The 22,862-nt window shown below is 40.8% G+C and overlaps 1 protein-coding gene across 3 annotated transcripts in view; it reads right to left on the reverse strand.

Annotated features, from left to right (window-relative positions):
• Positions 1-4,306: 4,306 nt before the first annotated feature.
• The window catches only part of palmdb (palmdelphin b), an 80,957-nt gene continuing 62,401 nt past the window's right edge, over positions 4,307-22,862 (reverse strand). For 2 of the 3 annotated variants that reach the window (XM_085286132.1, XM_085286131.1), the window contains 3 exons: positions 13,994-16,484; positions 13,819-13,910; positions 4,307-9,606 (listed from right to left, as the gene is read on the reverse strand). In XM_085286132.1, the coding sequence (XP_085142258.1) occupies positions 9,445-9,606; positions 13,819-13,910; positions 13,994-16,484 (2,745 nt within the window). In that variant the 3' untranslated portion in view covers positions 4,307-9,444. The remainder of the gene's footprint in view (positions 9,607-13,818; positions 13,911-13,993; positions 16,485-22,862) is intronic. The other variant, XM_085286130.1, reaches the window with a different exon arrangement.

The raw sequence follows: 22,862 nt of genomic DNA on the forward strand, positions 1-22,862 counted from the left end.
ACGGCGTCATTCAAGCAAAGGTAAGTCAGCTTGAGTACTGCGAGTAAAATGCGTTTGATTCCCCCCAACATTCAAATTAGTGCTAGCAAAAATTCATTCGTGAGGGGGAAATTACAGTGAGAACATGTAGAGGCTCTGTTAGAGGGATAACATAGTGAGTTCAGTGCATTGATGTGACATTGTCCTGAAGGATTTAGTTATTCTTTATGGTTAAAGAAATTGCCCTAATTAATTCATATTTATTATAAATAATCCTAATTACACATCTTGCACACAAGAATTTCACTCACATGTGCTGTACCAATGTACCTGCACATGTGATGTGACAATAAAAAGTGATTTGATTTGTGATTTGATTTGATTTGCTTCCTTGTTTGTGTCCTGTGTCACTAAAAATACATTCATTACATACTTTAGGTTCATTTTTTGCTGATAGGTTTCTAAAAAGAAACATGCAGATTTAGAATATAACATGCAGCGTTCTATAGATGGATACATAAAAACACTTTATTTGTTACATTTATGATAAATGGATTTGAAAGTAAATAAAACACATTTGTGTCAGACTTGGCTTATTAAAGTTCTTGTCTTTAAATGAACTTTGTCTGTGTGTGTTTCAGGTCCTGCACTCTTAAAGACTGAATTGCAGCATTGCAGCCACAGGTCATTGTGAGCATCACAGGGAAGGTTGAAGCCGCCCACTGCAGCTGTATGGCTAGAGTCGTGGAGACTTGCAGCCATGTCACTGCTCTTCTGTTTAATGTAGAAGCAACAGTGAGGATCTGTGGCACAAGGACTGTTACAGATGAACCTGCATACTGGGTTTTGCTGGGTAATATGACCAAGATACAGCCAGAGGTTGGCCATAAGATAGACTTCTCCTCTTCAGCTGCCCAAAAAAAAAGGTTCTTGATCAAAACATAAACAGACCATTCGTTGTGACAGGTAAAAGAAGCCGTCCTCAAAAAAGAAAAGTTCCACCTGCTACTGTGGAGGAGTTGGATCAACTGATGGGACAATATTTTTCCAAGCATAGTTCTGTTCTGAATAACCCATAATGTTTTAATTTAGGGGGCCATGTAAATACTTTGCATTTACTGAATATGTACTTACTAAATACCACTGTTCAAAAGTTGAATAAAGAAACAAAGAAATGTTTGCCTATTTTTAATTGAAAGCACTTTGTCGAACATCACATCAGTTACAATGTAGAAAAAATGTTATGTATAGTTTACAAATGACAAAATGTTCACATAAAATCATGACAGCATTTGTATAATATCACCCACTACTAGCATTCTGTAATTTACTGTCTCTTTTGAAAACTTATCACTACATAAACAGCACAAGACTTAAAAGTATTTAACAAGAGCATTTTTCCCTGGTTTTACTACCACACTGGGGCACATGTTCACCAAAACGCAGCAAACCTTTGCCATCTTATCCAGGAAGGTCACCTTTTTACCCTCACATGGAAGAAGTAATCTGATTGGCATGGTGGTATGTAGCATGTAGTTTGAAGCAGGGATTTCGTAGTGCCCCATGTGTAGTGTTGGAACCCAGTCAGGATTTGTTTCATTCATTTCATAGGCTGGTTTGTTGCAATAATGCCAAATAATTAGCAACTCTATAAATAGAAGGTAGTTCTGCATGTTTGTTCTAAGTTTGTGCTATTGAAAATAAAATTAACAGGCTATAAATAATAATATGAACTTATTTGGAACTTACCTGAATGAAAATACTGGAGCACACCAACAGATATCTGTGGCTGGTAGAGAACTGAATATCAGCTCGTCTCGCAGTTGCTATCCAGGCTAGACGCCTTCTCTTGGTAACATCCAACACATAAGCTCCCTCATGATGCTTCCAGGTGAGGAAACAATGAAAAGAGAGCCTGTTTTCAAGCTTATTCCTTTGTCGGTATAGTGCAATCTAACATTACAACCGACCACACAGCAAGCATTTGTTTGGCCTGCTAATATGGCGCCTTGACCAAAAATCGTGGCTACGCCCCATCCCGTAAGATCACGCTCCAGAGCCCTATTAACGTACGGATCTAGAAAGAAGACGCTGCATTTTTAACTCTGAGGGAGATGGAGAATGAGCCTATTTCCAAAACAGTGGAGTGTGTTCCTTTAAATACTAAATTGTATATATTGTCAAAAACTAAAGTGTACATAGCAGTTGTTGTATCTTGTTTACTGTATCACTGACAGATAATTTCAAAGTCAATGAACGCTACATTATAGTGAGATATTGTGTAATGTGAAATACTGTAAGCAAATGAATAAACAACCTAATTCGTGATAGACCTTTGACTCTGTTTTGTTTGAATCCAACTGTTTTTTGCAGATGTGCATAAAACATGTTACTTTTAGTATTGTTATCATTATCATCATTATTGCACTAAATATATTTTAAATAAAGGATACTTTGATATACATTCTACTGTAAGGTTGGAAATGTATTTTCTTCACCCTAAAATATGTTTTGAAATGTATTTTGGTTTGAAAGAAATACATTTTCAATTTCAAAAATATATTTTTTTGGAGCATCACAAATACAAAATATATTTACCATATATTTGAAATATATTTTGGCCAGGAAAAATGTATTTTTTTTACCGTATGGGCACAGAACTGCCAGTTACATCACGCTTGGTTTAACATTGTTTTTCTTTAAAACTTCTCATTTTTCAGTATGCAGTGGGCGGCTTTGTGCTCCTCACTGGAGGAAAGGCTGGATGTTTGGATTGTTAAGAGTCGGTTTAAAAATGTGCTCCACCTTCTCTCCTCCCTGAAATACAGTGCTATGTGTTGTCATCCATGATAAACTAAGCTGTGAAAGAGGATCCTCTTTCAGTGTTTCCAGTTCATTGCAGACTTCCTGATGCTTGTTTTATTCAGCTATCATGACCAAAGTATTAGATTGCTGCTTATTACACAGAAACTGCCACAGGTGTTTCCTGGTAGTCATTACTATTCTTTAAGTTTGTTTTAGACGGTTATTTATTACCTGGTTATTAATATGTTATTAAATAGAAACAGGCAGTTTTGCAGCTCCGTTTCCTGCTTATTACACAGAAACTACCACAGGTAACTGAGTGGTAATAAAGTGTTACATAAATTTCATGGTAAAATCACTCAACTGTAACCGCTGTTGCTACCATGATATTACTTGGATATTACATTGTTATTACTCTGGTCATTGCATGGTAATAACTTTGATTACAAATGATTACACTCTTGTTTCCCCCCTCGTTACCCTACTATTACCCCTTTATTACCGAGCTGTAACAGGAAGTGCAACCTATCCAACCTGCTTAAATTATCCAAACAAAATGTGATCTTTGAGGTTTTCTTAAAAATAAATCACATGACTTAGGAAGCAGTAAAAACATCAGTAAACACTATTGTCATGGAGATTCCATGTTTGCTTTGTATTTTTGTTGTTTCTTATTTTTGCACTATAGTAGATTTAGTTGCCAGTTGCCTCAGCTTTAATCCTTCCTTTGTGTTCCTGTTTTCCTCACATCAGCTCCTTTTCTATTTTGTCCTGTCACATGTATGTTTCCCCATCTAGTTATTTCCCTTCCCGTTTCCTTTGCCTCTGCCCCGTGTTTTGTCCTTTTGTGTGGTTAGAATGAGCCAGCACAGCGGGGGAGATGCGCGCTGTAGCTGCAAACAGTTTTTTGACCGTGACATCGTGCTGTGGTAGCTTTGTTTTGTGTGTACGAGTCAGATATAAACCTGGACAGCTCACATTAAGAAGTGGAAGAATTATTTTTTCGACGCTTGGGACAGAAATGTGCAACTATAGTGGCATTATTAATTATCTGCAAATAAAGCTGCAACTCTGAGTGTTTCCCTGAGTCTGGGGTCCTTCATTTTGGATCCTTATGAACAAGTTATGAAAACTTTCAGTCACCATTCTTGGGAATTTTTTTACATAAGAGCAAAAACTTGAAACATGACATTTTTTTTTTTTTTAAAACCCCACAAACATTTCTAGCAGCAACAACAACAACAAAAATCTATTTTCTGGTGTAAATGAGGCAGTTATTTAAATTAAATAGTCTTTTTAGTGAATCTCAAAAAAGATGAGGACATTATTCATGGACTTACAGAATCACAATGATTTTATGGCATTTTATACTCACCAGATGATAAAGATGATAAGCTGTTTTTTGTTTTTTGTCATTCATAAACCTTTGAGTGTGACTTTCAGGATTACTGTGTCCTTTGCACAACCATATTTTCACAACAGGCATCACAGGCTGATGAACAGCAAACAAAGCTAGACAAAGTTCTTCATATATCATATATAGCTTTATTCATTTTTGCATGAGGAATACACGGTGAAAATCCCCTGCAAATAGAGCCCCAGTCAGCCCCTGAAAGCGACAGAGGAGGCTATACACAAAATGTTTAAACATCAGCAAGCAATCCTTACGTTTTGTAAGCTATACTTCAGCAATTAAGCATACAAACCTGAAATGAAAAATAAACTGTTTAGGATCAATAGACTCTTAGGTGAAAGCACTGAATTTGTATAAATTGTTTTTCAGAGAGGCTGAAACATTTATTAAAAAACCATCAGTGTGTTTGTTCATGTAAAGGAACCCACTGTAACAATAAATAAATAAGTTGTTAATTATTAGAGTAACCTTTAATTACCCTGTGTAATTTAGAGCTAGGCCATGGCTTCATTGACCCCCACAAGGAGGGTTGAAAAGGAATTATAAATTTATATGTAGTCTCATAAAAATCTTGACATTTATAATATGATTGTCTGAGTGATGTCTATGTTGTTTCAGTTGGATGCATGGATATTCCTCCTGTGTTCATCCAGCTTAAATATCAGTTGCAACTAACAGCATAATATGAAAATACAGTTAATATACACCGACCAATGTCACATTTTCATTATCAAGACATACAATAACATCAAAAATCTGACTGACATGTATAATGTCTCAAAGGTTAGCAAAAAGTGGACAGTATTATATATTTGTCAGGGGCAGAAAGAACAAACGCTTTCACTGAAGGACTGGTTCAGATTGTGTCATCGTTCTCACAGAGCCCTTGTTGTGCTTCCAGGTTTTATGATTCTGTTTCTCGTTTCATCCTTTGACACTAAGTTTTTTTGTGTCTAATTTCATATGTTTTTAAAGGCAGACGAGTCTATTCATCATATAAAACTGAGGCAAAGCTGTCTGTCTATGTACACCTTCTGGTTTTTCCACACAACGTTGCTGTTCTGATGATTTCAGCAGCGAGAAAGAAAATGGCATTAAAGGGACTGAGCTGGTTTTAACTAGTCTCTTGTTTTTCATGCATGTTCCTTTGTCTAACAGCAGAAACAGAAACATATTGGAGCCTTTTTGGAGAATTCAGTTGTGTTAAAGCAGAAAAGCACATCAACTGCAACGACAGAACAATAGAAAAGCAAACAGATGGTAACTATAGCCATATGAAGCATCCACCATACCGTGAGTTCCTCTTGTTGTGAGTAATCCACAGGGCCTTAAGATGCTGAGAGCCTGGGACTATATGAAGCCTGCTATGCTCATTCTTGCCACCAACAACAGAACAATTGATGCACTTTTCTCCCAGCAGAGACATTTCAGGGTCACATTCTTGGTTAATAAAGGTACAGAGCTCTATAAATGCAGTCCATTTACAGTTTTACACTCACATTATTGGAGGTTTAATACTGACTAACTCCAATCAGTCATCTGACATGGCACAAACAATGAAATGATCCTTTATCCAATCTATTCCCACAGAAGGAAATCTTCAGCAAAAGACCAGGATCCACTAAACACTGTAGTGCATTAACAGGACATGCACTCAATGCCATATCAAACTGCTGAGGTCTGTTCTTATTTTACTGCACTGTTTGTCAGTTTTAGGACCTTCTGTGCTTCTTCACAAGCCAAAACATAAGAAGAAAAATAGTTGTTTAGGGTTTAAATACAAAGTATGTTGGCACTGCTTTTAGTTGTCTAAGAAACATCACTTTACTAAAACAATTACAGATTTTGTAGCTTATTAAGACTTTAAAACAGCAGCAAATATGAGTATTTATTCACAAGTAATGAACAAATGTCAAATGCGTCTGGGTGTTCACAAACATAATAGGCACCTCTTGGCCAGAACTGAGCGTTATCAGATCCGCCATCAGTGCTCAATAAACTTTGTTCAGACTAACGTAAGGATAAACACTCTTTGCCCAAGCATCACACGAAGCAGAATTTAGGTTATGTCACAACATGAAACAAACCATTTTAACAGTGCATCTGACTTGAATGAGAATAACACAGCAGTGAACCTTTGACTTGTTGCATTTCATTCATTCTTTGTAAACTCTCCCGCCTCCCAGCGCAAAGCCATGGCACTCTTGCGTCTTCCTCCAGTGTGGATCTCTGGAAACTGGCAAAAGACACTTTATTGGTTTACTGCATTCACACCACTCCCTCCACCTCTTCCACCAGCTTTCTCAGCTTATTAGAATAAAGATGGGATAAGCAAGTTTTGCAATGACAGTCTACCTTTTCTTTCTGTTATTCTATTGTGACTCAAACTATTGTCAGTTAAGACAGGATGTGACTTCTTTCTTTCCGAGGTACAACCCTGTCACGCCAGCTGCTGCTATATTTGACGCACATACTTTTTTCAGATGTACAAATCATCATCAAAACTATAATGCAAGATGACTTCAGAGGGAGACTGATTCAACATGGCTTCCATTACTTAAATATAAATATTTGTCTTAAAGAGACATGTCTTTACTGTGCATGGCATACTAACTTTGACTAAATTCATGGTGAAAATTGGACATCAAATATGATACAGCCGGGTGCATGAAGTAGAGTTTATTTTATAAAGCTTGTAGTTTTGGCTGCTACAATAAATTGTGTGGAGGGCGAAATGTCCTAGTAAAAGTATTTCACCACAAAGAAAAAGGATGTAAAAGGTTTCCTGAATAAGCAAGTCTGTTTTTTCTGCCTAAAATAAAGACTATTGTAACAAACAAAGCCATAAAATATACCCCTGTGATCAGGAGTTACATACACTCAGTGTGCATTTGAATGTCAGAGTAATATTTTCTTTGGATTTGTTCAGCAGCACTCACTAGAATAACCAACATTCAGAATAAAATTCATCTCAGTGAAAATCTGGGAAGGAGAATTGTAGATTTCAACAGAAGATCTTTTGGAGCCATTTCTGAACACTCACAGATTCCAGTATTAATCCCAATAATATTTGAATGGAAGCAAGTATAATGTAAATAGAAATGACTCTAACACTGAACCCTGTGGAACTCCATAGTTAACGTTTATTGCATGAGGACTCTCCATTTACACGAACAAATAATCTACGCAGAAGCTTTAGTATCTGTTTATAATAAAATAAAAATAATAAAATTGTTTCTGGTGGGTGTCGGACTCTGACAAGGCTGCTCTTGGTCACAAATTCTGATTATAGTTTTTATGGAAGGAATATCAGAGCAGCCCGGACTGAGAGTCAAACTCCGAACTCTGTCGTCATGGCCATTGAGCTCTGCGGCTTTCCTGAGAGAGGGATGTTTCCAGACAACAGCATTGTTGTGGGCATATCCATGAGCAGAGACCAGCTACTTGTAGTTGGGTGCAAACACCAGGGACGAGATCTGGGACTGTGTCATGTGAACTGATACAGGAGCCACTTGGTGAGGTGTCTCCTCTTTAGTGGCCTCATGATTAAATTCTGCCTCCAGCCTTGCACTGAAGTAGCTGCACAGCTCAGTGTAAGGTGACATGAATGAGAAGCTGCCAGCTGGAAAAGGGTGGAGCGCCCACTCCAGCTCCAGAACGAGTTGCTGCCCCGAGTGGAGGAGTCTGTTGGGTTTGTGTGCACAAACGAGGGTGTGAGAGCAGAGTGTGTGACTAACAGACACTCTGCTGAGCATAAAAGTGAAGCTGTCAGTTTACCTATCAAATCTACGTTGCTCCCCTCAGCTATGATCACGAGCTGAGGGGAGTGACATGAGATCATGGACATGATCACTGAAAACAAATACTTCAAGTTATCGCTGCTAAACGTGGCTCCACATGCTTTTAAATCACAACATAGTTGTTGCAGTCGTGTTTTTCACAGGACTGCACAGTAGACTACAGTCCTCTGAAAAAAAGATTAGACTTTGAAGTTTAATAATGTCCCTCCTCAGTGAGCGCTTAATTCCTCATTTATAAAGTCGCCAGAAGCGTATTAACCTCTCCTGGTTAATCAGCTCATATACAGTAGAACATGTGCATGGTATCATTTAACAAGTCCAAATAAGTGATTTGTCATTTCTTACTGTGATTCATGGCTAATTCAAGCAGTAAATAGTTGTTGGTTAAGCATTCTGTGTGCTTAACTAACTTCATTAAATGAATTAATAAAAGAAAATTAATGAATTAATTAAATATCCTAAATTTAAAGTGATGACTATTTTTTTTGCCTTATAAAGCATTTATAAATGAAAATTAAAGTACCTCAAGTACAACAAGTCTCAGCTCTATTCACAACAGAAACAACACACAAACGATGCACATAGAGATACAGAACAAAGACAAATGTATTGGCAGGTACAAACATTCCCATTCGAGGTTTCCAGAATACTGACATGTAAGAGGAACAGAGCCTTCAGTTCTTTATCTGGTAAAATTAGGACAGAGAAGAAAAAATACTAGAAATATGAGAAAGAATAAAAACCAAAACATCTGGTGTCAATTTTGTGGAAAATAAGGCAAAAACAAACTGTAGTGTGGGCTTCATAGGTGCCGTTGTCACTGAGGAGTGTAGAATTCTTAGTGTAATAATGTGTTGAGTTTACAATAACAGTGCACCTCCCTTTTGTGGCTACAAACATGGTGTTTTTATTATACTGTGAGTTTAGACGGAGGAATTCTTGCACCTTGGCTCAGGTGATGAGGCATATGATGTCCGTGTGAACGGCCAGTGTTTTTCCGTCTCCTCTTGTGTTTTCCCGGATCCTGGGCAGGACCTTGGACACTCACCTGTTTCATTCAGTGACGATCAGCGTGGCTGCATTTAAGCCCGGTGAGGTCATCTCTTCTTCTCCAGTCCATCAGCGACTCATGGTGACAACATGGCTCTATTTCCTTGTGATTTAGCTGTTGATTGTTGCATACTTACCTTGTCTCCTTGTGCCTACAGCTTTCTTTGCAACCCTTCTCATGAAGCGTCATGGAATTTGTGATCAATTTGCACACCATGCCAGCTGAGGCAGGCTGACCCGATCGCGCCCTTCAGGGTATTTTCCTTCAAGGCCTGAATGATCAGATGTGGGACAACTTAGCCTCCCAAGATGCCTGAGTCCTTCGAGGATCTGGTCTCTCTCTCTCTCTCTCTTAGGATTGAAAATGGCCTGAGGGAGAGAGGGCTGAAAGGAGTCTCAAGTCTCAGCCCACCTATTTTCATTAGTCTCCGATCCCGGTCCCCGCGCCACCTCCTCTGGTCCTAGTTTCCATTCTGTTCTATATTCTGGATTCACTGGCAGCCATCCCATCATCTTTTTGAACCCATCCATGGTGCCACCATCTTCACAAAACTGGACCTGAAAAACACCTACCATTTAGTCCACATCAGATATGGGAATGAATGGAAGAGAGCCTTTAATTCCCCACTGGGTCACTTTGAATACCAAGTCATGCCTTTCAGTCTTACAAATGCATCAGCACTTTTTCAGGCACTAGTGAATAACATTCTCAGAGATTTCCTAAACCTTTTCGTGTTTGTCCACCTCAATGACATTTTTTCCAAGGATCTCCCAGATAATTGAATCCGCTTTCACACGGTGTTTCAGTGGCTGCTGTATGTAAAGCAGAGAAGTGCGAGTTGCATTCACCATCCGTCATTTTTCTGGACTAATTTCTGGCAGAGGGGCAGGTGAAGACGGACCCTGCCAAAATCTGAGCAGTCGCTGAATGGCCCACTCCTTCCACTCGCAGGCACCTTCAACAGTTCCTTGGGTTTGCAAACTTGTACAGACGTTTCCCATTTTATCCACAACAACAGTCAGGTAGCAGCACCTGTAACTTATCTCCAAAAGTTGATTCTGTTCATCTGGACGTAGTGTTTTGTGGGAGAAACGTTTCTCACTCATCCAAGTGACGTCTTCAGTCTCAGCTGACTGCAGGTTTCAATCTTATAAACAGTACTTTTGCATAATGACTGAAACCAGCCCACTGAAGGAACAATGGGCTGGGAGGTCAGTTCCTTCATCATAATTATGCAAATTCTCATGACTCAACAACCACTGGCACATCTGTCACCATCTTACAATGCTGTGATTGCAGCTAATCCCCAACTCTCTGTGAGTGGTACTCATGGCCATTGATCAGTGGGCTTTGATCAGTGGGCTTTGATCAATGGTCATGCGAATTTGCATAATTATGATGAAGGAACTGACCTCCCAGCCCATTGTTCCTCAGTGGGCTGGTTTCAGTCATTATGCACATGTCCTGTTTATAAGATTGGGGAAACCTGCAGTCAGCTGAGACTGAAGAAGTCACTTACTCACCAGGTTGGTTGAGCATGCATCAAGACACCTGTAACTTACCTCATGTCAGCAAAGGTTTTGTTCACTTGGCCACCTGAAGCTGAATCAGATCACAAGAACTTAACCTATTTGAGAACAGCCAAGAGACTGAACGCCCGTCAAGGCTCACTGGTCACTATTTTTTGCACGTTTTAACTTTAACTCCTATCGTTCAAGGTCCAGAAATGTCAAACGCTCTCTCCCGCCAGTTCGTCACCAACACTAGTACTGCTGAGCCTGGCTACATCCTCCCTGGTTCCTGCAGGGTGGGTGCAGTAACCTGGAGAATCAAGGACACGATCCAGCAGGCCCTTCAGGAGAAGCCTAACCCAGGCACTGGCCCGCCTGGTTGCCAGTTTGTACCCACCTCTACATGTGCCACAGTACTCCACTGGATCCATACCTTCCATTTTTCCATTCATCCTGGGATGAGTAGGACCATATGTTTGCTTCGCTGTCACTTTTGGTGGATTCGGTAGAAAAGGATGTGAGAGAGTACGTAGTAGCTTGCCTGCAATAAACACCATAACCAGTGCTTTTTCGGGTTGCTCCAACCACTAGCCATTCCACAGAGACTCTGTTCCACATAAATTTTGTTACTGGTCTCCCCGCTTCCTCGGGAAAAACTGTAATACTCACCAGTGTTGATAGGATTTCTAATTCAGCCCACCTTTAGCATTGGACAAACTGCCATCAGCTGTTGAGACAGCTAAACTATTGACAGATCATGTTTTCCGACTCCACGGAATTCCAGATCCTGTCTGATCGAGGTCCTCAGTTTACTTCACAGGTGTGGAAGTCCTTCTGTTCTGCATTGGGAGCTGCTAGGGTTTAAAATGATTAATTAAAGCTGTTTTTATTATTTTTATATACACAACGCAATGTGCTCAAAAACAAGTTGGCGCTCCATGTTTTGAGGATCTAAAACGTTGTTCAGGGGTGGCTTGGGGTGGCTGTGGCTCAGGAGGTAGAGCAGGTCACTTACTGATCGGAAGGTTGGCGGTTTGATCCCAGGCTCCTCCAGTCTGCATGCCAAGTATCCTTGGGCAAGATGCTAACCCCAAGTTTCTCTCCGATGCATCCACCGGAGTGTGACTGTGTAGTTAGACAGCACTAAGTCCAAATATTGAGAACTGACGGGAAGCAGAGGGTTTTGCTACATGCTTACACATCACACTAGATAATGGTTAGAAGGATATTTGCTAGGCCGAAGAGAGTTAAATAGAAACAGTAGTAGGATATTATTAAAATGATCAAGGCTAGGCAGGGAGGTGTTTTCTTTTCTGTCTTGTCATTCCAGGAAAAGAAGCAGATAATGAGGGTCATGACTAGGGATGGGTATCGAAAACCGGTTCTTGTTGAGAACCGGTTCCCACTGTTTCAATTCCTTGGAATAGTTTGCCATTTTTGCAAACGATTCTCTTATCGACTCCAGTCGCCCCAAATGACATCACCACGTTGTGGAGCGTCATTTACCTGGCAGGAAACATGGCGGCTCAAACGCTCAAAAGTTTGGTTATACTTTACGAGAACGGATGACAACAGGGCAACTTGCAATACTTGCAAAGTAGATATTTCATTTAAGGGAGGAAACACTACGAATATGCAAAAGCATTTGCTCACAAAACACGCGATGACCTTAAATGAATGTCGTGTTTTTAATTCCGCTCCGGACTCGTGAATCTCAACCCAGCAGCAGCGGTAACGTTTGCACGTCCTCTCCCGTTAATGCAGCAGGTAAATAATCAACTAACAGTGCATATTATGTTAACGCGATCTGCCTTATTACAAACCTGCCATTACTGTGCATTTAGTGACCATGATGAGAGAGGCAGTCTGGCTCAGATGCTGGCAGCTCTCGCTGCAGTCTACCGGTAGCGTCTCCTTTCAGGCCAGGATAGACGAATGTCACCGAGCAGTGACTCAGTTTGTGGTCAAAAGTTTGCACCCATTTGCCACAGCAGATGCCCCGATTTCACTTTGGTAAGTGAATGTGTTTAATTGTAGGCAGGGACATTACTGGATATTCTTGTGTAATTGCTACAGAATAATTTATGTTATACTTTGTTATTGCTACAGAAGAATATTTATTTTATTATTTTACATTTACAATTTTTTTTCCTGGGGACCCTGTGACACCCCATTGAAGAGCTGTAGGCTGTGGATCTCTTAAGATGTCACTGTTGGGTTTCTAAGGCCATGTTACTCCTAAATTTCTATCTTGTTCAAAGAGAAGATATAAAACAAAGTTCTAAGCTAATCGACCTTAGTGTTCTCCTTTTTTAAAGAGAATCGCTAAAGAATCGAATCGTTAAACAGAATCGAAAATGGAATCGGAATCGTGAAAATCTTATCAATACCCATCCCTAGTCGTGAGTGAGGAGAAGGCCAAATGGAGACATCAGGATGGTTCGGGGAAGAAGACAGTTATAATAATAGTGTGTTATTGTTGGGTTATAAAAACGATACGGCCCGATCCAGGGCCGTCCTTTGTGTGAAGACAGGTGGCTGTGTTCACATGGAGGTCCAGTCCAACTTGTAATTCCAACTGCTGAAGCAAATTAAATCTTTTTAAATTACATATATTTCTCCTGTAATTCCTTCTGAAGAAACTGAACATGACAGAGCCCGGGTCAGTCTCAGTTCCAGATATCATCCCCAGACCAACAGCCAAACAGAAGGGTTGGATCAGGAGCTGGAGGCTACGCTTCACTGCTTCACTTCCAACAATCCATCAACTTGGTCATCATATCTTGTCTGGGTGGAGTATGTACACATGTCTCACACCTCATCTGCACAGTTTTGTCTTCTGTTGAGATCTCCCTAGGATACCAACCCCCTTTATTCCCAGAGACACAGATTGAACTTGCTGCTCCTTCTGTGCGACATCACTTGCAGCGGTGTCAACATGTCTGGACACAGGCCAGAGACATTACATTTATTTATAAATGTTTATAAGGCAAAAATAGTCCTTACGTTAGATGAGGTCACACAAATTACTAGTAAATGCCGGAATTAACCATGAAAAAATTTGTATTTATGAAAACACACAAACAATCACCTCATATCTTATTTACACTATAAATGAGACAATGAGCACATTATGTTTGAGCTTATTTATCAAGTCTCAGGTTTCATAATGACAGTATAAATATGAAATGCAAAGCATGAAATTGCATGTTTTGGTTGATGACAAAGAAATTCAAAGATGTTTCATCAAGAACTCACTCTGTGATCACACGATAGAGCAGCACGATCCATCCTGTGGGTGGTTTTCATTGGTGAAGATGGAGACGACTTGCACTTCACAGGAACATCAACTAATACGACACACCACAATTGATAATTAGCATTAACATAGGCAAATGGAGGGAAAAACATGGTGAATATCATGCTAGCATACCTGAGTTATTAAAGGTCAACGTTTCCATGCGATTTGACAATACTCTTTCTGCGCAGAACCTGTCTTTGGCATACAGATTTTCCCTCTCCTTCTTCAGCTCATCCTCCCTCTGCTTTACCATCTTGATCTCTTCATCCACCAAGGATATTGTGCTTCTCGAACGTAGTTTGAAAAATGGGTTGTTCAGGAACATTTTTTCCTGGGGCTGCTCACATGCTTTACTGAGAGAGAACTCAGAGGCACTGCGAATAATCAAATTGGACGTCTCCAGGATGATGACACTGGAGCTGGTCTCTTTGGAGTGCCACTCACTAGACTGAGCTTTCATGTTGTCTTTAACATGCCTGGGACTAGAGGTAAAATCATTGCTAGGGTCCAGAATAATTACATTGTTCGCTGACATTTCATGTTTGAATGGTTCCTTGGTAGGTGAGGAGGTGATGATGAATGACGGCGTCAGTGGAGTGCTTATTGATCTAGGGATACTTCTTGATGGTGCACAATCAGTAGATTTGCCCATCCTGGAAAGGCCCCTCTCCCTTTTGAAATTTTCTTCCCTCTCCAGTGATATGCGAATATCCCTTTCAACTGCTTCTGGATCATCATAAGGGGACCTGTAACTGGAATCATCCAAACCAGAATCCTCTGAGCAGGGGCTGAATTGGGTGTGAGGATACTCCCCAACCAGATCTAAGTTTTCCAGATCATGTGCTTTCTTGTGAGGTCGGTCAATGTTGCGTACTGGAGTGTACATGAAGCTGTGGCTGCCGTGGAAGCTCAGCTGCTTGGTTGTAGGTAAGACTACCTTGTTTTTGGTTTGTTCCTCCATTTCCCGCCACTGTTTACGAGCCAGCTGGAAGTCCACGTGCTCTGTACTAACATTCTCACTCTTGGTTTCCTGTATCACACAGAAGTCTTTAGGTAGCTTCTTGACTGCATCTACACTGATGTGCGGTTGGTGAGTGATGTGGTTATAATTGGCATCTTTACCATTCTCACTCTCATCTTCAGATATTTTAGACAAGCCTTGAAGGCCTAACGGGTTATATTTAACCTCTTGTGAAGGGCTGGGAAAAGGAACGTTAACCTCGGGCTGTTCCAGAACGTCTTCCACTTGCGGGACCTCAAAACACACTTCATGAAAAGCGTTGCTGTCTTGGTCTTCAGCACCTGTCATCTCAGCTTTTTGTACAAAGAGCTCCTGGGCACTCAACTGAAGACTATCCAAGTATGAATCATCATCTTCTTTATTAATAGAAGAGGAGAATATTGTTCTCCATTTTTCATCCGTCTCACTATCTGAAGATGCTGCTGCAATCTCAACTCTCAGGCATTCTTCCATTTCATCAGGACCAGGTTCATGGCAGGATTCGGTGGAGACGTCTGACATAGCTTCTTCTCTAATGCACTGTGCTAACATAGACTCCTCTGTGACGGATGGTTCAAATATGAGTTCTTGGGCCTCTGGGTCTTTATATATTTCCAGATTTAGATAGCCATCTTGTTCAGAATGCAGATAATTGTCAACAGCCCCAGGCTCTGGCTCAGGATACTGATCTAGCACAGGGTCTAGCACTGGTTCAGGGTATTGCGTTGATTCTGGGAACAGCTCTGGCTCAGGGTCTAGCACTGGTTCAGGGAATTGCGTTGATTCTGGGAACGGCTCTGGCTCAGGGTCTAGCACTGGTTCAGGGTATTCCTCTGGTTCAGGGTATTGCGTTGATTCTGGGAACGGCTCTAGCTCAGGGTCTAGCGCTGGTTCAGGGAATTGCGTTGATTCTGGGAACGGCTCTGGCTCAGGGTCTAGCGCTGGTTCAGGGAATTGCGTTGATTCTGGGAACGGCTCTGGCTCAGGGTATTCCTCCGGTTCAGGGTATTGCTCTAGTTCAGGGTATTGCTCTAGTTCAAGACTTAGTTCCTCAGGATCTTCACAAGGCTCTGGGCTTTGTACTGGTACAGCATCTTGTTCTAGCTCAGGGGTCTGTTCTTGCGCAGGATCTAGTTCTGGTGTTTTCCTCCTCTTATGTTGGGGGTCATTCTCACACACACTGTCTACACTGGAGAGTGGGTCGGACACAGATGAGGTGACTGATTCATTCCTGCTGAGCTCTTCACAGGCCGGCTCCAAAACCAAAGCTTCTTTTTGATTCTGACAAGCCGTTTCAGTGCAGACGTTGGGGTCAGAGCAGTCAAGCTTGTCATTTGCGTCTCTGCTGCGTGGCATGTCAGTTAATAAAGTGTCGAGCGTTACCTTTTCCAACGGAGACTCTGGGACTAATGGCGGTGTCGCTGAACAAACAAGCTCATCATCTGCAATAAAATCCTGTTGCTTAGGTGAATCAGCCATGCCAACATCCACTTCACAATCCATCTCCAACGCTGATTGTTCTGCTGTTTCCATGGTGATGGACATGGAGTTGTGATCCTCAGCTGTGCTGCAACCTTTCTTCAGCTCCTTTCCATCTGCCTCTCTATCCACTGAGGTAGCCTTCTGAGAGAAAAGAGAATAAGAGAAGGAAAGATTTGTTTTTTAGAACGGAGAATTGCTGTTTGTATGTTTTAAACACACACACACACACACATATAGAGGTGTGTGTGGGTGTGTGTTAATTTCTCTGTTTCCTCTGTCATTGAGTGCAGAAAGAAAGGCAGCGTATAAAAAACAGCTAAATTAGAGAGTATTTTTTGTCTATTGTGTCTACCCTTATGTAAGGACTGGGTCTGGGTACCACCACACACTTTAAGTAAGCTTTGTAGGGGCTGATTGCTGCTACATCAGGAAATGTGTCTGAAATCTTGTGTTGCAGCTTTATCTGTCAAAAAAATCAAGTCTTGTTTGCAGCGTTTTTGATAAATAATGTCATAGGAAAATGTAGCCTGTTCAGACCATAAGCCCTATATATGCTGTTTAGTTACACAAGTAACCAAATAATAAAGACAAGAAGTAGTGACAGAAATGTACACAATACAAAAGACTCTCCCTGTGTGTTTGTGTGTCTGTGTGCACACGTCTGTCTGTAAATATGTTTGTTAAACAAATAGAAAAAGTGAGTACTGCCATTACAAATGCCAGGATGCTACTTCCTACATACATTAACATTCAAACTATCAGCCACAACAGTGGCTTCTTAGCTTTGCCACTGAAGGATAGCATAAACTGTGCATGTATTTAAGCTGCAAACTTTCCTGTTATTAAAACTAAATTAGAAATAACACACAGAAAAGATATATGCTTACTAAAATGTATTTAATCTTTTGCACAAAAGCCTTTGTTGATGATGGCAGCTTCAAGCTGCCTGCTGTATGGAGAAACTAGTCGCATGTAGTGTCATTTTGGCCCATTCTGCCACACAGATTTTAAAATTCTTCTCATGGAAAAGAAGGTGTTGAGTAATCAGGCCTCATCCTATTTCAATGACCTTACAGTACCAGATCATCCTGTGGGTGATACGGTACAGTGAGCAATTTCTATATATTAGTGCTATTTTTTAAATATGTAAACTCTGTAACATGTTGTACTACTTAATTAGTTTAGTCTGTTACTGTCTGGAGCAACTGTAACCCACATCATTTCCTTAGAGCAGCGGTCTCCAACCTTTTTTGCGCCACGGACCGGTTTGTGCCCGACAATATTTTCACGGACCGGCCTTTAAGGTGTCGCGGATAAATACAACAAAATAAAACTAGTACCGGTACCGAAAAAAATAATATTTATTCATAACACACGTGAAAAGCCCCAGGAAAACAGAGTTAACGATAAAAACGATAACAAAATAACGCTGAAAACCGATAACAACCTTGAAAACCATACATTTCACACCTGAGCCTCAACTCTCGCGGCCCGGTACCAAACGACTCACGGACCGGTACTGGTCCGAGGCCCGGGGGTTGGGGACCGCTGCCTTAGAGAATAATAAATAATATTCTGATAACCAACAAAACTACTATGGCCGCTGTTAGGGCCCTCACCTTGTTAACTCCCATTGTGTTTATACGGCACTCTGTATTTAGTCATTAGTTATCATTAATCTCTGGCTCTCTTCCACAGGGTGTCTTTCTCCTGTTGCAGCACATCCTAAGCCTGGTTCTGCCAGAGGCTTCTTCCTGTTGAAAAGGAGTTTTTTCTTCCCACTGTCAGCGAAGTGCTTGCTCAAAGGGGCTCATGTTTTGTTGGGTTTTCTCTGTTTTCTTTGTACCGTGAGGCAACTGCAGAAGCATCCACCCTCATTTTGTCTTCATCATCCTGCTAGATAGCAGCAGATTTTTAACAAGACTGTCTCGGTACATTTTTCTAGAGGTTGCAGATTTTACTCCACTCCTGAATCTATATCCACTCTCAGTGGTGGGCTGGCTTAGAGCAGCGGTCCCCAACCTTGTGACCACTTTAATCTCAGACAATATTTTCATGGACCAGCCTTTAAGATGTCGCAGATAAATTCAACAAAATAAAATGATACGATTAAGGCAAAAACTGTGGTATTTTGTAAATAAACACGAATTCACTGTGTAACTGTGTAACTTTATTAGCAGCGGCCTCCTGAAATGCGCCAACAATAACATCCTCCTCTTTCCCCCTTAATGCTCTCTGGTCGTTATGGTAACGCGTAAACATTTCTTTCAATATAAGACACAACTACAACACGGGAAAAGACCCAGGGAAACCCAGTTAACCATAAAAACCCTGAAAACCATAAATTTCACACCCGAGCCTCAACTCTCACGGCCTATGGCCCGGGTGTTGGGGACTGCTGGCTTAGAGGACTGAGGCCTGTGCAGATCAACAGTGGGGAACAGTGCATCACATTGGTATATTCCACATGTGATGGTAACTTGTGTGATTGCCTCAGAGTTCGTCTTAAGTGTTGTCGTCCATAGTACCATTAAGTTCCTGATGTTATTACAGTTCTCCCAGCAGGGATGTCATCTTCACTGCTCTTCATGCACTTCTTATCAAGTTATGGCATTTTCATAACACAGACTTGCTTGTGCAAAAGCCATGAAAACAATTAAACCTTATTTGACATTTGTCTAAACATGAATAGGAATTCAAACACTTTCAGCACAGTATGAAGACTTTGTTATCAAAATGTTTCGTTTTATTATCAAAGCCTTGCTGACATTGGAAATAGTTCTGTAAAAATGTAGACATAAGCTAGAGAAAAAGTGTTCAGACAGAAAAATGAAACGTGAACGATTTGTTGAAACAAAACTGATAGCACTGACAGAAGCAAATCATACATGTGGAACTATATGCATGAGACAACAGATGAAGAAAATATATACAGTCTTAAAACAGCAGCAAGTCAAAGTGTGTAGGCACGTAGCTACAGTTGAGACAGCTCACTGAAGTTCAAACCAAGCCTCAACATAAAGAAAGATGATTGTTGATGCAGATGAGCTGCTGTGAGTAATTCAGGTTGATGTACAACCATGGGAATGGTCTGAAATGAGAAAATACTCAGTGAGCAGCAGTTCCCCCTGTTGATGTCAGGAGTCAGAGGAGGATGTCCAGACTGCTTTGAGCTGATAAGGGGGCAAGAATAACTCGGTCAGCTACTTCTTACAAACGAGGTAGGCAGCATCTGTATATAGACATAGAAAATAATGAATCAAGCAGAAAAAACAAATTGAGTTCCTTTCCATCTTGCAGGAGACAAAAATGGCTTTTCAAAGAGCAAAAAGTGCAAAAAATATCATCAGCTGCATCTTCCTGGAAGATACTGAAACCCAGGCCATAACTTTCCAGAGTGAAGCAATATTTTAATGGATGTTTCACATGGTGGCCAACACCTGTTTGCTCACTGGGGAATCCTACAGGTCTTAGAAACTTCAACAATAAAACTCATGGACTTTATGGCCGGTCTTTTCCTTCTTTAACTGTATAAATTTACCGTGTAGTCTTAGTGTGTTGTAAGGCAGCGGTCCCCAACCCCCGGGCCTCGGACCGGTACCGGTCCGTGAGTCGTTTGGTACCGGGCCGCGAGAGTTGAGGCTCAGGTGTGAAATGTCTGGTTTTCAGGGTTTTTATTGGTTTTCAGCGTTATTTTGTTATCGTTTTTATCGTTAACTCTGTTTTCCTGGGTCTTTTCCCGTGTGTTATGAATAAATCTTATTTTTTTCGGTACTGGTACTGGTTTTATTTTGTTGTATTTATCCATGACACCTTAAAGGCCGGTCCATGAAAATATTGTTGGGCATAAACCGGTCCGTGGTGCAAAAAAGGTTGGGGACCGCTGTTGTAAGGTTTAACCTTTCGAGGTGGGGTATGGTTTGGGACCACAGCCCTTTATAGGTTTTAGGTTCTGTTAGCGATGCTTGTTTACATGTGGCTAAAATTCCTCCCGATCCTACTTTTAATTAGGACCAACAAGGAGTAATATTTAACTGTACTTTGGTCACTTTGTTATATTCAGGTCCTCAAAGCTGAGCTCAGTGTTTGTAGAAGACCCCGTCTTTGTGTTTCAGTCTCATCCTACCTTCCTGGACCATGAATCAAATTGTTTTCTATCTGGTTTCATCTGCAGTTGGATAGTGACAGTGGCAAAGACTGCCAGTGGAAGGTTTCACACTCACAGACACACACACACGCACGCACGCACGCACGCCCGCACGCACGCACGCACGCACGCACGCCCGCACGCACGCACGCACGCACTCACACGCACGCACACTCTCTCCTGTAACGACACAAGAATGCGACAGACTTGGTGCCATGGTAACCACTGAAAGGCCTGGCACTTATACTGCAATGCTCAGCTGTCACCTCCTCCACTTCCACCTCCCCCGCAACAACTCATCAGCAGCCTGTTAAATGTGACTGGAAGCAGTGCTGTACTCAAAGTGGACATGAAACACGACATGTATTAAGTCTAATTTACATCATGGGGCCCTACACTAAAACCTGTCATAGATTTAACACAAGCCGGATCTAAGACAATGCACAATGTCTGTGGATGGTTACTGCTAATGTTAGGTAACTAGTGACAGAACCTAGACTGTGGTGGAAAACAGGGAAGCTAAAACTAAAAAGCAGTTGAAGGGCATCACTTTTATTCCATCCCTGGCTGTAGCAATGAGCTTTGTGTTTAAAGAAAAGGCAAGGATATACTGTTCAGTCTGACTGTCACTTTCAACACCTCTTTAAGCAGTAATTAGTTCTTCATTAGTAGCTGTAACACTCTACATGTGTTGGAAGCACTCAGAGAATACAAGACAAATAACTATCTGATTATCTGACCACTGGATGCACAGCTTTGTGTATTTTTTTATATTCAGTTGATACAGATGGGTATCAGATTCTTCATGTTAGTATAAACAATACATTCAACAATAGTCACGGATTAGTGTTGGATAGATTTTGTGAAATCTCCAAATTTCCTTTTCCTTTTTTAAAAGGAAGAACAAAAATGTTTGGAATCCAGCTGTGTTGTTCTTTTTCACGTTCTCTCAGATGAATTTCATCAGCACCATATATGTGTTGCATCTATAGAAAGATTGTAATCGTTGGGAAAAACCAACACAGCTACCATACACCACCTTGGCGACAGTGGGAAAGAAAACCCCCTTTTAACAGGAAGTATGATGTTGGGCCAGAACAGAGTTCACTGCTGCTGGTGGTTGGATGATTCTGGAAAAGTCATTCCTTCATTCATTGTTTTGCTGATTTAAATTTTATCAGCAAACTGTCCTCCTCTGTATACAGAACACTGTCTATATATGGGACCTCTATAAAGCAGTGGCTTTGTCCTCCTCTCATCCCCGTCATGGCTCCGGAGGTTTCTTCCTGATAAAATGGGGGTTTTTCTTTCTCACTGTCGCCAAAGTGCTTGCTCATAGGGAGTCATTTAATTGTTGGGGTTTTCTGTTTTTTTGTGTATTATTTATAATATAAATTCAAATTCAATTCAATTCAATTTTATTTATACAGCACCAAATCACAACAACAGTCACCTCAAGGTGCTTTATATTGTAAGGTAGAGCCTACAATAATACATACAGAGAAAAACCCAGCAATCATATGACCCCCTATGAGCAGCACTTTGGCGACAGTGGGAAGGAAAAACTCCCTTTTAACAGGAAGAAACCTCCGGCAGAACCAGGCTCTGGAGGGGCGGGGCCATCTGCTGTGATTGGTTGGGGTGAGAGAAGGAAGACCAATGAATTCAGTTTAATTTATATAGCGCCAAATCAGTTACATTAAGGTGCTTTGGCGTGGATTCAATTGCAGGATCAACTACTGGATTTAGATTCAATACAATGAAATGCTAAAATGTCTAAAACCAAACAAAGACAAAAGAGCTTTTTGAATTATCATCTTAAATGATTGTCTACTTATCAGAAAACCATTTATTTCCACACTTCTTGAGCAACGTCTCAAACATTTTGTTCTTCTTTAAATGTCACATTTATAATTGTGGGGTTTGACAAATGCACGTTCACAAAGGGCTCACCTGTGATTGGTTTAAATCTGGAAGAAAAGAAAGACCTCGAAGTCTTTCAGCAGTGGTGTTCAGCTTATATCACAGCAGCGGATTTCTTTCAGGCTTTTAATATTTGGCCATTTTATTTTTTTTTATAAATCACAATAGGATTCACATCAGATGAACCTTTAGAAAAAAACACTGGTGAGTAAACAGCAGAATCAGGAAAGGCTGGCCAGCTGTGGACTGATGCTCCACACTTTTACGTGTGACAACAAGAAGCAGGCAGGTGTCTAGAATAGAATAGAATGCCTTTATTGTCACTATACAGTTGTACAATGAGATACAGAGCATCTCCTACTCAGTGTAAACATGCTGGGGGGCACAGTTCTGCAGCGCTATGTACATATGGACAATATTAACATAGGGAAAAACATATATACATAAAA

The sequence above is a fragment of the Mchenga conophoros genome, linkage group LG9 (genome assembly GCF_057382185.1).
Source record: "Mchenga conophoros isolate Kocher_MC1m ecotype Shallow Benthic linkage group LG9, M_conophoros_male_GT1.1, whole genome shotgun sequence".
In the NCBI taxonomy this organism is placed as follows: Eukaryota; Metazoa; Chordata; class Actinopteri; order Cichliformes; family Cichlidae; genus Mchenga; species Mchenga conophoros.